Raw genomic sequence first — 15,446 nt, forward strand, 5'->3', positions numbered from 1 at the left:
ATTATATCAGTATTACATAACATTATAACACCAGTTCAAAATAATTTAGTGGCTGTTTACAATTATGATTTGGCTAAAAAAATGAGAGTTGCTATTGGCACCCCAACTTTTACTTATCCTCAACCATTAACTTATTATCTTTATTTTTAATTTGGGTGTAATAAGCAAATTTGGGGTGCCAATAGCAGCTCTCTTTATTTTAAATAAAATTAATTGGACCGCGCAAGGACATATGTCGACAATTTGAAAAGGGGGAAGGTATATCTAATATTAATCTAAACATAGGAGGTAAAGTCAACTTAATTTTATATTTTTTGCACAACTTTAGTGGCTTAGTGCTTCAGTGGGAGTTATAAAGCATGTCATCAATCTGAAGTGGGTAAATCTAATATTCATCAAACAAGAGGGTTAAATCAACATTTTTTCTTAAAAAAGTATAACCCCCACTCGTCCCAATGTAGCCCCAACCCTGGTTATGAGCTATTGTGACATATATTACCCTAACAAAAAAATTTACCCTCTTAGTTGTCACCACAACAAATTACCCATACACAATATAAAATTGGGTTATGTGTCGAACTAATTATGATCCAAATACTATATTTGGCTCAATCTAAACTTGTTAATTTGCGCGGTATTATTTTTGTAACTTGTAAAAAAGTAAAATTGCTGCAAATTGTAATTCTTACTTGTTATGGACCCACAGGTGTTCTAACCTGCACTTAACTATTAAGTTAGAAACTTAATGAGCCGTACTAGGCCAGGCACGAGCATCCCATGTGCTTGGCTCAACTCTTCGTACATTCTTCGCATTTATGGAAGAGTACATAAGTAACTAACTTCTGCAGGGGCCTCTTGACTTCAAAAAAAATTGGAGAAACCTCTCGAAAAACTCAATCTTTTCTTAGAAGCTAATAAATGCCCTCGTTTTTATGATCATCAACTTTTCTCAGAGATCAAAAATAATTTATTCAGGAAGAAAAATAAAGGGTATTTTAATATTTTTCATTAATTTATAAGAGAAGATCAAGGTGAAGAGAAATGTCATCAGTTTGAAAGTAAATGAGTATCTCAAACATACCTAACCGCTTCATCATGAGAGGGCTATTATAACCTGAGCTGACTTCCTTGTCCTCCCTTTTTGGTCGTCATTTAGTTATAATTAAATATATTTGACAGTTCATTAGAACGGTTGGAATATTAATGAGTCACCGACCTCGTACTGAGATAACATGTGGGGATGATGCCAATTGAATATCCATCTCATTCATTAACAATACGGAGTAGGTTGTCTTGGTTTTCGAATGAGAATTGAAACCATGAAATCGATGTCTTAAGAGTAAGAGATTCTCTAAATAGAGAATAGGAGCTCCAATTAATTTTATAGTTCGATTTCAAGGGTTGGTAAGCCATCACCTTTGTGGTGCATATCAGCCGTTAATTAGTTGGATAGAGCATACTAATACCCAAAAATGTCTTTTTCATAATTAAATTAATCAAAGAGTTGGTTTTATTTATGTTAGTGGTTTGGGTGGTTATGATAAAATGGGCATAAAGAGTTTTATCAAATCTCAAGTTTTATTTATGAGCAAATGTATTTTCACAAGATGCATATATATTCCTAGTATAAGTGTTCAATGTGATGAAATAGTTTTGCAAGGTAAATATGTTCCAACCATTATTGAGAGGGCAAAAAGTCTATATTTGACGGTCTAAGGCTGTTGAATTTAATAAAATTTGACAAACCTAAACGTTAAATTTTTCATTGTCAAATTTTTTTTTTTTTTTTTTTTTTTGTCCAATCGAAACTATTAAATTAATGGAGGATGTGAGAAATTTGAATGCTCTAAGCTGTTGAATTGGGGATCATAAAAAATTTCAATAGCTATAGATCGTCAAAATTCACTTTCTAAAATTTGTGGGCTTTGGCCCATCAAATTTTCTTATCAAAATTTTCAATTTTCACATGATTGTGCAACTACCCCACCGGCAACATCACTCCCCTCTAAAATATTCATCATCCAATTTAATAACTACCAAACACTAAAAAATGTCTATGAATAAAAAAAATATTATTAATTCCAATATATGATAAACAATTATACATAATTGCTATTTTAAAGGAATCGAGAAAATTATTTGAAAGGCCTTCAAGATTGCAATAACATAGACGATTTATAACAAAAAATGACAAACAATGTTGGGATTCTAATATTTTGAATATTTTATCCTAAGTTTTGATTCAAGTGTCTGTTTTGCAACTATAATATATCCGTTTTGAGTATTGCGAGAAGATCTTTCTTGTATCGAATATCTATTTGTTTCACAATTATAATTTTGTAATGGTTATGTGAGCATGGTCTATGAATGTTCGCAATTTGCTTACATTTTGAACTCTTCAACCAAAATGAAAGAAAGTGACCTCTCATTGTTTTCCATGTGATATTACAGTTGAGCTTGGTCCATTAAATAAATGGATTAGTCGGTCGAGTACAAGGGCCTGACCCAATCCACATGGAGGTGAGAGTTGGAACTTTATCAGAATTACTCCACTGCAAATTAACGAGACTCTCTCTTCACTCATAAGGTTTTGAAACTCTTTCAAAATAAATTGCATCCAACAATAAAAGTAACAAAGGAAAATCTTAATTTAGAAACTTATCTTACACCATGATTTTTAGGTAAGATAATTCTAAGGAACAATTGGTTGAGATTTTAAAATATAATTCTTTCCCTTGTTCAAGAATCTGGTGTAACCTTTGGTTTGGGATTTGCCCATAATTAGAATAATAGAAATTCTCTTGTGGCTCTATTATTTTGGAGATTTTTATTTTACAATCCAAAATCAAGAATCTCCTTTTTCTCCCTTTGTTCTAAACTTTTGACTAAAATATTATACACCTAAACACAAAAACACAAACAATAAATGGATCTTGTCTTATTTCTGATTTTAGTTGTTCTTAATTTTATTCTAATTATGGGGAAATCCCTTTTACAATTCAAACCAAAGGTTACACCGGGATTTAGAACAAGATTATGGGCAAGAATCATATTGTAGAATCCGAACTGATCATTCCCTAAAAATTTTATTTACTGATTGATAATCGTTCCCTAGATTTATTTTACCAAAAAATAGGCAGTAAGATAAGTTTGTAAATTAAGAATTTCCATTGTAATTTTTATTGTTTGGATGTAATTTATTTCTAAACCTTAGGAGTGGAAAGATTCTCTTTTGTGGTCGAGTAATTACTGATAAAACTCCAACTCCCACCTGGGTCCAGCCCATTTAGTCGGTTCATCTATTTATTTAATGGGCCCAAGCTCAGTTATGATTTATCACATGTCCAACAGAAATTAAGCTCGAGTCACATCTAATGTTTTAAAAACCGAACCAACTGAATTTTTTCTTAATTGGTTGGATAAGGGTCCGACGGGAGTTCAATTTGATCGGACCAATATATATATTATTTAATAAATGGTAAGGGCATGAGAAAAATAGCAAACATCTAATAAAAAAAAATATTATTTATGTTTGGATTGAGAGAAGTGGAGAGAAGAGAAGATAAAATAATTGAATTTCTCTTCATTTCTCTTGATTGGATTGTTAAGTGGGGAGAGAAGAGAAAAGAATTGGAGAGAAAAAAGGTAAGTTTTCTTTCTCTCTAAAAATAGAGAGAAAATGAGATAAACAGAAAGAAATTCTTTTAAAATATTTTATAATGGCAACTCTACCCCTAGTTAAGAAAAGTGGAGAGAAGAAAAACTCAATTTCTCTCTATAATGTTTGGATTGACAAGAGAGAATTTGGGATAACTTTAGAATTTTAAAATATCTTAAAAGTGATATAAGGGCAGAGTTGGAATTATAAAATATTTTTAAAGTGTTCCTCTCCTCTTCTCACTTCTCTCTTCTCTCCACTTTTGGAGAGAAAAAAAAAAACTTACCTTTTTTTCTCTCATTTTCTCTCCAATTCTTTTTTCTTCTCTCCCTATTTAACAATCCAAACAAGAGAAATGGAGAGAAACTCATTTATTTTCTTTTCTCTTCTCTCCATTTCTCTCAATACAAATACAATGTTAATGATTTCACATATTTTGGTAACTCTCACTTTAATTTATGAAATTTTTTGTAAGAATCCTTGAATGTTTTGTAACTCACCCTCCAGTAAAGATTCTTTTTAAATGCTCGAACTTCTTAAAAGGAAAAAAGAATTATTTTTATTTTTCTTACTTTTGACCTTATTTAAAAAAAAAAATGGTAAATTATTATATCATTTACCCATGTCTCCGGGAGGCACACAGTTGTAAAAGAGTAAATCTAGTCATACTAAGAGTCCTTGAGCTGACCTTATGGCATCCAAAAACTATATTTAAAATTTAAAATATATTTATTTATTTATTTATTTATTTTTGTTAATTGTATCAGTTACCCACGTCTCTTGGAAGTGCGGGCTTTTAAAAGAACAACGCTAGCCTTTCTTAACTTAGTAAGTTTTCAAATCTTACTTAAGGGTTGTTGAGCTTACTTTGTGGCATTCAAAAACATGATCCGATGTCACATGTATGTAGAGGATAAAATTTTATAAATTTTAAAGAATTTTTTTTCTAGAAAAAACCTATTTTTCACCATTGAAATTTAATTTTAAGTTTAGCAATTTATTTTTTATTACACTGACTGTTATTGAGGAATCCGAGGAAAGTTCCCATGGTATAAGTTCGGAGGTCGATATATTTAAACTTATCAAAAGACTTAGAGGGGTATGTCGAGAAATTACTTAGATAAGCAACGATAATCTGGATTACCATCTTGGTGCATCATTATTTGATGATGGCGCGTCATTGTCATCATCGAAACCAAATTTTTATCACCATCGTCAAATCTAAATCCTCATGTCTTCTCTTTTACGATAGTTTTAGTTTTCTTTAATAAAAATCAAATATTAATCCTTCCATCTCTTCAAACTTGCCTACTCTAATATACTTATGTCTCATGATCTCTTCTATGTTTTTATCTAAATCTTTAAAATGAGTGTTTTTCATTTAAGCCTCCTAATTAAGAACTCATATACTTCTGGAAGAGATCATGATAGACCTAATCTAGTGTGCCACTAGCTCTACAAACTTGAGAATAGATATATTTGATTATGTTGAACTTTACTAATAGGCGATGACCACCGTTAAGCATGATTGGACATTTACAACTATTTATGATCAATACTTCTTAATGAAATTAAGGACTAATAATTTATACAATCAATTGCACAGTCTTTCAAAAGGATCATGCAATTGAGGGAGGATGATAGAGATAGGGCGCATGTATTATAATAATGTGCATGAAATACATTATGTCAATGTTACAGCGTATCTCATCACATACATTGAGATATAGACTTGCATCAATTAGGATCAGTTAGACATATATCATGCATGCAAGATTGATTAATTATCTTTCTATATTAATTAATAGATGTTTTGAATATAAGTCCAATGGGATGAAGTAGATGATAATCATTCAAAATCATTAATAAAGTTTGTTTTCTAAAATGCATGTGCCTTATCTCTAGCTATCATATAAGTACGAGATATTGGTCCGTAAATTAAGGCAAAATTTTCGACAGTTCTCCTTATCTGCCTTGGAGTTTTATACAAATAATCCCTTTTTATACATGTGCTGCAAATGCCACCTTCAGTTCCCTTTAAAATGAGAAAGTAATTTTAAAAATTAACCTGGTAGTTACTTTTCACATTTTATGAAATTTAATAATAAAATTACCATAATTAGTGTGGTCTAGGGGAGCAATTTGGTTCGGTTCAAATCAAGAATTGAATCAAACCGATAGTTTTGGGGTGATTTGATTTGGTTTAGAATAAGTTGTAATTCGATTACGGGTTATGAAAATAAAAAGCCAATCAATTTGGTTCGGTTCTGAATCAAGTTTGTACAGAATTGAACCAAACCAAGAACCACACTGTGCGTAATAAATATATATATATATATATATATATATATATAATTATTATTATTATGAATTGTTTTAGGAGTTAGGACATAAATTAGTATCTTTTATGAATAAACTAATGACTTTTTATAGATAGATCTGTGATTTATTGTATGAAATTTTATTTTATTTTTTCATTAAAAAATATTACTTACAATTTATAGAATATTGCTAATCTGTAGAATTGAACCAAACCAAACCGACTTTTAATTCAGTTTGGGTTGGTTTGGTTCCAATGGAATTTGGTTCAATTATAGTTCTTATTTAGTGGAACCGACCTGTGTTGGTTTTGTTCCAATTTGACTTTTAACCGAACCAAGTTGCACCCTTAGTGCTGTCAATGGACACGGTTGGGTCAGGCTTTTCAAGGCTAAAATCTAGGTCTGAACCCAATCCATCTAAATATCAGGTTGGGCTTAAGAAATAAAACCATAGTCCAAACTCGATCCACCTACATTCAGGTCATTTGCGGGTCGATCTTGGTCAAACCTGTTATCAACTAGTTTTTTGTACTGAAAACATACTAAATAACAATAAATTGATCAACAATAATATTTGATTATTAGATTTTTCAAAAATATTTTCATTTCTCATTTCAAATTTACAATCTCGTAATTCTAAAAGAAACTATGAAGTAAAGAGGATCATTATTAATTTATAAGAAAACTATTATTTATTTTATTTTATATAGTCTAGCGGGCCGGGTTACCCAATGAGTCTACATTCAAAACCCAAAACCGACCTTATAAATAAACAGGCTTAATGCGGCCCAATAATTGAATGGACTTAATAACTGAACTCAAACCCAGTCCATAGCAGGTTGGGCTGGATCAAGCCTAAACACATCACATTGGCAGCCCTTGCAGTACCTGCATTGGCAAACAAATTCCATTGCCGTAACTTTCAACTTCCTTAAGACTCGTACCAGTTTGAGAAAAAAAAAAAAAAGGCTTATTTTGAACCATTTTGAATTTATGAAATATTTTCCTTAATAATAAGATGTTATGCCTTATTAAGGGTCGTTTTGCTCAAATGCATTACGACATTAGCAGTCTAACACCAAAGCCTGCTAAATTTCAATGAAAAACTCAAATTAAAAAACCAAAAAAAAAAATTAAAAATTAAAAAAATTAAAAAACAGTTTCTTTTGGACTTGATCCAAGGTTTTGAAAATGGATGGCTAACGAACCTCCACCAAACCTTAAAGTTTAAAATTAAAAATCTACTGTGAAAAATAACTTTTTTGAAAGTTCTTGAAATTTTGTCTTCTACAATCCTGAAGCGTAGGATCATATTTTTTTTTTATGTCACAAGGTGAGTGCAAGGACCCTAGTAAAGGTGAAAAGTCCTTACTTATAACTTAATTAGTAAGGCTAGTAGGACTCCATACCTCCTTATATTTTCAAACTTGTGATATATCCCAAGACTTTGTCATTTTCTAATATACTAATGAAATATGACTTAAATATCCTTGATTTTTCATTAAAAATTCAGTCACACTCGTAAGAGACATTATCAACCTCTTGTTCAACAATCAAGTATTGATGGATAAAAGGTTCATAATGAAAATGACAACGAGGAGGAGGATGATGAGAGCAGTACTGATCGAGATCATTTTATTGATGGATAAGATGGGTATCTAACACATTTACCCAAATGTGGAGGGCCATGTTTCACATCATCATATCATCTTATTCACAATGGGTTGAAAAATAGATGAGCGGTTTTGGTAAGAAAAATCAAGGTCTTCTATGTCAGTTTCCATTAATTAGTAGTGTATGAGAAATGACCAACAAGGGGGTAAATTTTGAAATATTCTGAGTACAGACAAGGCATTATGTGAAAAAATGGTAGATTCGATGGCATGTCCAGTTTACTTGGATTTAATCAAATTTGACGGAACTTATTGTTGAATTTATCTCTTAATTTTTGTCACGTAGTGAGAACTCTATTCACACAAAGGTATGGGAATCAAATAATTCAATCAACTCAAAAAAATCCCATCCGCAACATCATATATATTAACATTAATGTTACATTCTTAACATAGACAAGAACTCATAATTAGTTGAATTAGAGAGCACGAGGATTCAATATACTTGAAGAGAAAGGGAAACAATGGTGGATGCTCCGGCGAATGAAGCTATAAACCTCATTTAGCACTTTATCTTTCTTGATTATTTATAGTCTTCCTTTGTTGGCTAAAAAGTGCCTGGTAGGGGATAGGCTTGAATTTCCTCACTTTAGATCTGTAAATTAAGATCAAAGTCCTTTGTAAAGTTTTTTTATTTTTCTTTTAAGAATAATTGGGTGTTAGGCAAACCCTCTGACGAGAATAGATAAAAGAAATAAGAGTTACAATCTCACATGGAGTCCCAATGACATCCTCCCTTACAATAGACATGAACTTTGTAGGAAGATCTAAAGTGAAAATAATCCTAGCGTCTTGAGCAGTTAACAGTAAAGTTTCTTTATCAAAACAATCATTTGTGTGGAGGGAAAATTTACTACTCTCGAAGTATGGGCACATGACAGAATGGTCATCCGATCCATCGAAGAAGGCACAAGGAAAGAGAACGTGTCTTAGGGGAGGCAAAAGTCCAAGATTCCTAAAAATACGGGATCTTATGCTAAGTTGAATAATTCTATTTCGACTGGAGAACAATCAGGAGAAAATAAAAAAAAGATATTATTTGAGAACAAACAAGGAATCTGTGGCAAGCCTATAAATGAGAGTCCAGCATTACGAAGAAGGGACGTAATTCTTCCAAAATGAAAAAGATCTATGGTTCTCTGCCTTTTCCATGTCAACCGTGTGTGCATTCATCACGAGTCTTATTCAAAATTCTTTTCACCTGATCAAAGGGTTTGAAAAGAGTCATGTTAATCTGACTTAGGCATGTCGCATACTCAATCGACTTACTTGACGTGAAAGGCTCGGAAACTGTAGATATGTTTCTCCTGGGATACAAAACTACACCTTTTTATGGGGACCTGTAGTTTTGTATCTCAAGAAGGGCACAGTTACGATGACTTACTTGACGTGAAAGGCTCGGAAACTGTAGATATGTTTCTTTTGGGATACAAAACTACACCTTTTTATAGGGACCTGTAGTTTTGTATCTCAAGGAGGGGCACAGTTACAATTCCAAGCCTGTCATGTCTGGTAAGTCAATTGAGTTGCCATGTGCCTAAGTTTGAAAACCACAGTGCCGAACTCACAATTTTCAAAGTAGGGTTGGTGCCTCCGCGTTGGACCCACTTCCCCATCAAAACGGTTGGGAACTAATGCCATTGTCAGTTATTGGAAAGAGAGTTGAGATCAGATCGTATGCACCCTCACAGCCCACCTAACTCCTGCATTTTTAACAGCTACATTTTTAGTTCGGACAACTCCAAACGACCCTTTATCAAGTTTTTTATCCACCAAACCTCCCTTTATCAAGTTTGTTAAGGAGCAAACCCTGGAGTGGGGATATAAAAGTCCTATTCATGATATTAATTTGTTACTTAACTTACCTTGAATTTTGAAAAAAAATGTATTTTTTCACTGTTGAACTTTAGTTTTAAATTTGGAAGTTCCGCAGACATCCATTTTCAACACCGGCTGTTAGGTAGAGTAAGATACTATAAAAAAACAAACACGAAACAACTTAGCAAACAACACTAATGGAGTATAAACGAGAAAGTCCCATTGAAGAAGAAAATGGAGGATGCGAACCAATGAGTCCAACAGGCCAATACTTCAGCAGCTCGGTCCTCTCCATGAGCATTCTTGCCGTCTTAGAATTAGAGATTCCATTCGATGACTCATTAACCATGTCATTGCTTCAAAACGTCTTCCTCCCGATCAATCCACGTTTCTCCTCGATCATGGTATTTGCTTCTGTTTCTAGGTATGAAACACATGATCAAAACTGTTTAAACACAAAATCCACCTGTTGAGATTTATGCTTGAGATAAATATCTCTGAGATGTGTGTTATTGCAATATGTATAAATTTCAGTCGCTAGATTTTGTGTTTAATTACTTGGTTGGGATCATGTGTTTTCTTGTGAGTCATCTGACAATATCTCTGACAACGGTTTTTTGTAAATCACTTTTGATGGGGTTAGAAGTTTTGGAATCGGATGTTTTTTTATGAGGATGATCTTTATGATGAGGAAATCATCCTCACCAAAAATGACCCATTCCGAAACTTCTAACCCCAATTTACAAGTTGATGAATCGTGAACCGTTAATTTTTTTGTAAATCACTTTTGATTGGGTTAGAAGTTTCAGAACGAGCTGAAAAACACCTTTGTTATAGATGTTGTCACAATTGATGTCCCATGGATCAATTTAAACAATTTTCTTACTTGGAATTTTGGTAAATAGTAACAATATGGGTTCAGGTTACAGATGATCATGAAGTAAAGCAATGGAAGAAGGTTACTGTTAAGCTTGAGGACCACATTAATATTCCTAGCTTCCCAGACGGATTATCGCCAGAATCTAATGACATATACTTTGAAGAATACTTGTCGAAGCTAGCTATGAAACAATTTCCACAAAGCCAGCCATTGTGGGAGGTCCACATAATTAAGTACCCTACAAGTAGTGCAGTTGGGGCAATTGTATTTAAGCTTCACCATGCATTGGGTGATGGATTCTCACTCATGGGATCTCTTTTTTCATGTCTACAAAGAGCTGACGATCCTTCTCTTCCTTTAACGTTTCCATCGTTACGCACGAGTTATCAATCCAGTCATAAGAAGATGAATATATTCAAGGGTGTGCCTCGATTTCTCTCCATGCTTCACAACACCGCATCAGATTTCTTCACAAACCTTCTGATCAAAAGCAGTGTGGTGGTAGATGATCGGACGCCAATCAGGTCAGGGACTAAAGGAGTGGAGTTTCTACCAATTACAATTTCTACCATCACATTCTCTCTTGATCATATCAAACAAATCAAAGCCAAGATTGGAGGGGTAAGGTTTGCGAAACATCCCGTTGTTAAATTTATATTAGTTTAGTGAAAACATAAAGGTTATTAAAAGTTGTTTTCAACAAATGATTTATTTCAAAGCTATAAAATTTAAATTAAAAATATATTTATTTTATATTAAGTTAATTTTTTTTATTCTTCAATAAAACTACTTTTATTGAGATCTAAGATATTATTACCCATAGAGTTTACCAACTTTGATAGTTGGCACCTGCTTCTATATTATGTTATGAATAATGAATTGCTTAAATATTATAATATTTCTAATTTAATGTAAAGAGTTGTTATAATCTGACTCCCCCTTGTGGTATACTCAAAATACCCTCCTGATGAGAGATGTGCTAGAATCATAGATCTTTTTTTCCTCGGGAAACACATCTGCTCATCTTCATAAATATCTGCAGTTGTGTATCTTGAGACAAGAAGATTATATGATTTTAGCACATGCTACGTCAAGAGAGTATTTTGAGTATGCCACATGAGGGAGTCAGAAAATCAATACTCTAATATATCATTATTAAAATCTTGATTTGTATGTTCCAAAAATTTTAATTTGTTGCAAACCATGTTAATCTCCATCAATTGAAAGCAACTCCTAGAAGGCCAATGCCAGTACTGATTTTTCAAAAATCTGTGTTTATTACGCTAAGAGCTACTTCAACCGGTATCTCTATTTTGGCATATTCTCCATTACAGAGATGATTCTCTCCTCCCAACCCAAACGAACTCCAACAGGTCCCAATCTCTAAATCCCTATGCATGTGTTTAATTCACTCCAAATTAAACATATAAAATTTGCTATTGGCAATCCAACTTTACTTATTACACCCCAAGTTCAATGTTAAAAGAAAAGAGTCATGATAAAATGACTCACCAGGTGGCATACTCAATCGACTCACTGACGTGGACAAGTTTGAAAATCATAGATCTTTTTGCCTCGGGATAAACAGCTCCATCGGGATACACTTTTTTTATGGGGAAGTGCAATTGTGTATACCAAGGCATACGAATCTATAGTTCCCGAACTTGTCACGTCAATGAGTCAATTGAGTATGCCACCTGGGCGAGTCATTGATCACGACTCTAAAAAATGAAAAATTGGTATTGGCAACCCAACTTTACTTGTTACACCCCAATTTAAATAAATAAATAAATAATTACAAAAAAAATAAATGAATATTCATGCTCAAACATATTTTTTATTACAATTTTTGTCAAATTTGGTCAAACAATTGATTAAGAGTCGTGCTAGAGTGACCTCAGGCTAGAACCTCATATGGTACTTCTTGACGTGAAAGTGGATTGGATCCATATTTTCTTTTTCCCTCGTATCTTGATGAAAGCATCTAATTCGTATTAATGTTGCCAAAATCAAATGGCTGGAGCAAGGCAGTCTTGTGGTGTGATGGCGGTGAGCTTTTACTTGAGGACAATATTTTTTCCACATTGTTGCCCCAACGGCAATTCTAATTTGTGTCATTATCACTATCAATAAAATATTACTCAGTAAATCTAGAGTGAATTTAGATTTGATTTTTCTCCCAACAGACAGTGACTGACATTATCGTCGGGATAATATTTTATGGATCTCGATTGTACATGCACGCCGAAAGCAAGGGCTCAAGTAATTCCCGTTCAACCGCATTGGTGGTGCTCAACACAAGGCAGTTAGACAGATATCTCACAATACAGGAGATGGCCAAAGGGGATGTTAAGTCTCTATGGGGGAACCAAGTTACCACTCTACCTGTTTCAATACCCAAGTCTGTTGATCCAGAGAATGCAGATCCCCTCAATTTCATTTCAGAAGCAAAGAAAATAATGGAGAAGAAGAAAAACTCACTAGGTGTCTATTTCACTGGTATATTACTAGAGATGATAAGGAAATTAAATGGCCCCGAGGTACGTATATACATTCTATACAACATTCACTACGTGAAAAAAAGGGTAAATTCGAGGCCAAGGTCCATGGAACTTGCTTAGATTTATCCAAATTGTCCGTTGAATTTACCCTTTTTTCACGTAGTACTTAAAAGTTTGGTTTCACTTGTAAACATTAGTGTTTTAATTTAACTAAATGTTAGGGTGGGACCTAATTAAGGAAGTTAAGTGTAATCTTTACTGGTATCACAGGCAACGTCTCAACTCCTTCGTAGCAATCTACAGAACACGAGCATGCTAATCACAAATTTGATCGGCCCCATTGAACAAGTATCTTTGGCAGACCATCCATGTAAGGGCATTTATTTTATGGCGGCGAACATCCCTCAGGTAAAAAAAACCTGCATTTCACATAAATAAGTTAAAATTAACATAACCTTAATCTTTTTCGAGTTGATTGAATCTCAGAGTCTTGTGATAACGATGATGAGCTACATGGGAAAGTTGAGGGTGACTATTGGAGCACAAAAAGGCTTCATAGATCAGCAAATGTTCATCTCTTGCTTGGAGAGGGCTTTCGAGACAATATTTAAAGCTGCAATGAATTGAAATTATTTGTTCACTTTTGGAGATGGGGCCACAAGGTAATGAATTATGATGCATTGCCTCTTCATGTGATGAGATGTTATTAGAGAATTAATTATGTTGTAATTTATTTAGGTGTACTAGAGATACACCAAATCCTATTGACCTTGTGGTTAGGGTAGTTACGTAACTAAATGGAATCACTTATTCTATTTAATAAAGAATCTCACTAGAGATCAAATAATCCAGCTTGTATGTGAGTCAACACAGTTAGTTATAACATGCCTAAGTTAAATATGATTCATGATTTAAATGGATTTTATACAGATACCTACTAAACACCCCTAGATGCTCAAGTTAAAAGTGAAATTGTAAGATTGCAAAAGATAATAATATCTAATTCTTCATCTCTCCTCCGCAAAACAATCCTTTCATTCATGGCTTGCACTCCTATTATCACACCCCAATTTTTGGAATCCATGAATTACTTTATGATCCATTATCTGACCCGTGGTCCAAAAATCCAGAGTGCAAAAATAAAATTATAAATAATAAATAAATTGACAATTTTCACATTTTTTTTTCATTAATATAATATGCATGCTCATCAAATGTAAGGGTTTATTTTCTTTTTCTTAAAAAAAAAAAAAAAAAAGGAAAAAACCTAATCATATAATCTCGAAATGGTTATGTGAGCTTGGTGTATAAATATTAGGAATTTGCTTACATTTTGAACTCTTCTACCAAAATGAAAGAAAGTGACCTCTCATTGTTTTCTATGTGATATTAAAGCTGAGCTTGGTCCGTTAAATAAATGGATTAGCCGATCTAGTACAAGGGCCTGACCCAATCCACATGGGGATGAGAGTTTGAACTTTCTCAGAAATTACTCCACTGCAAATTAAAGAGACTCTCTCTTCACTCATAAGGTTATGTAACTCTTTAAAAATAAATTGCATCCAACAATAAAAGTAACAAAGGAAAATCTTAATTTACAAACTTATCTTACACCATGATTTTGGGGCAAGATAATTCTAGGGAACAATTGGTTGGGATTTTAAAATATAATTCTTTCCCTCATAATTAGAATAATAGAAATTCTCCTGTGGCTCTATTGTTTTGGAGATTTTTATTTTACAATCTCCTTTTTCTCCCTTTGTTCTAAACTTTTGACTAAAATATTATGCACCTAAACACAAAAACACAAACAAAATCCAAATAACATTAAACGGATCTTGTCTTATTTATGATTTTAGCTGTTCTTAATTTTATTCTAATTATGGGGAAATCCCTTTTACAACTCAAACCAAGGTTACATCGGTATTTAGAACAAGATTATGGGCAAGAATCAACTGATCATTCCCTAAAAATTTATTTATTGATTGATAATCGTTCCCGAGATTTATTTTACCAAAAAATAGGGAATAAGATAAGTTGGTAAATTAAGAATTTCTATTTTAATTTTTATTGTTTGGATGCAATTTATTTCTAAACCTTAGGAGTGGAGAGTAATTACTGATAAAACTCCAACTTCCACCTGGGTCCGGCCCATTTAGTCGGTTCATCTATTTATTTAATGGGCCCAAGCTCAGTTATGATTTATCACATGTCTAACAGAAATTAATAAATGGTAATTGCATAAGAAAAATAGCAAACATCTAATAAAAAGAAATTTTCTTTTATATTTGGATTGAGAGAAGTCGAGAGAAGAGAAGAGAAGAGAAGAGAAAATAATTGAATTTCTCTCCATTTCTCTTGATTGGATTTGTTAAGTGGAGAGAGTAGAGAAAAGAATTAGAGAGAAAAAATGGTAAGTTTTCTTTCTCTCCAAAAATGAAGAGAAAAGAAGATTAACGGAGAGAAATCCTTTTAAAATATTTTATAATGCCAACTCTGCCCTAATTAAGAGAAGTGGAGAGAAGAGAAACTCAATTTCTCTCTACCATGTTTGGATTGACAAGAGAGAACTTGGGATAACTTTATAATTTTAAA

The 15,446-nt window shown here is 32.9% G+C and overlaps 1 protein-coding gene across 1 annotated transcript; it reads left to right on the forward strand.

The window, feature by feature from the left end:
* Positions 1-9,597: 9,597 nt before the first annotated feature.
* LOC147411268 (wax ester synthase/diacylglycerol acyltransferase 4-like) lies at positions 9,598-13,780 on the forward strand. Its single transcript, XM_086450739.1, has 5 exons — positions 9,598-9,874; positions 10,393-10,971; positions 12,537-12,890; positions 13,122-13,259; positions 13,338-13,780. The coding sequence occupies exons 1-5, from the start codon at positions 9,668-9,670 to the stop codon at positions 13,476-13,478; spliced, it is 1,419 nt and encodes a 472-aa protein (XP_086306865.1). The 5' UTR covers positions 9,598-9,667; the 3' UTR covers positions 13,479-13,780.
* Positions 13,781-15,446: the final 1,666 nt, after the last annotated feature.

This window comes from Akebia trifoliata, chromosome 1, assembly GCF_017979445.1.
Source record: "Akebia trifoliata isolate Shusen 1 chromosome 1, ASM1797944v1, whole genome shotgun sequence".
NCBI lineage: Eukaryota > Viridiplantae > Streptophyta > Magnoliopsida > Ranunculales > Lardizabalaceae > Akebia > Akebia trifoliata.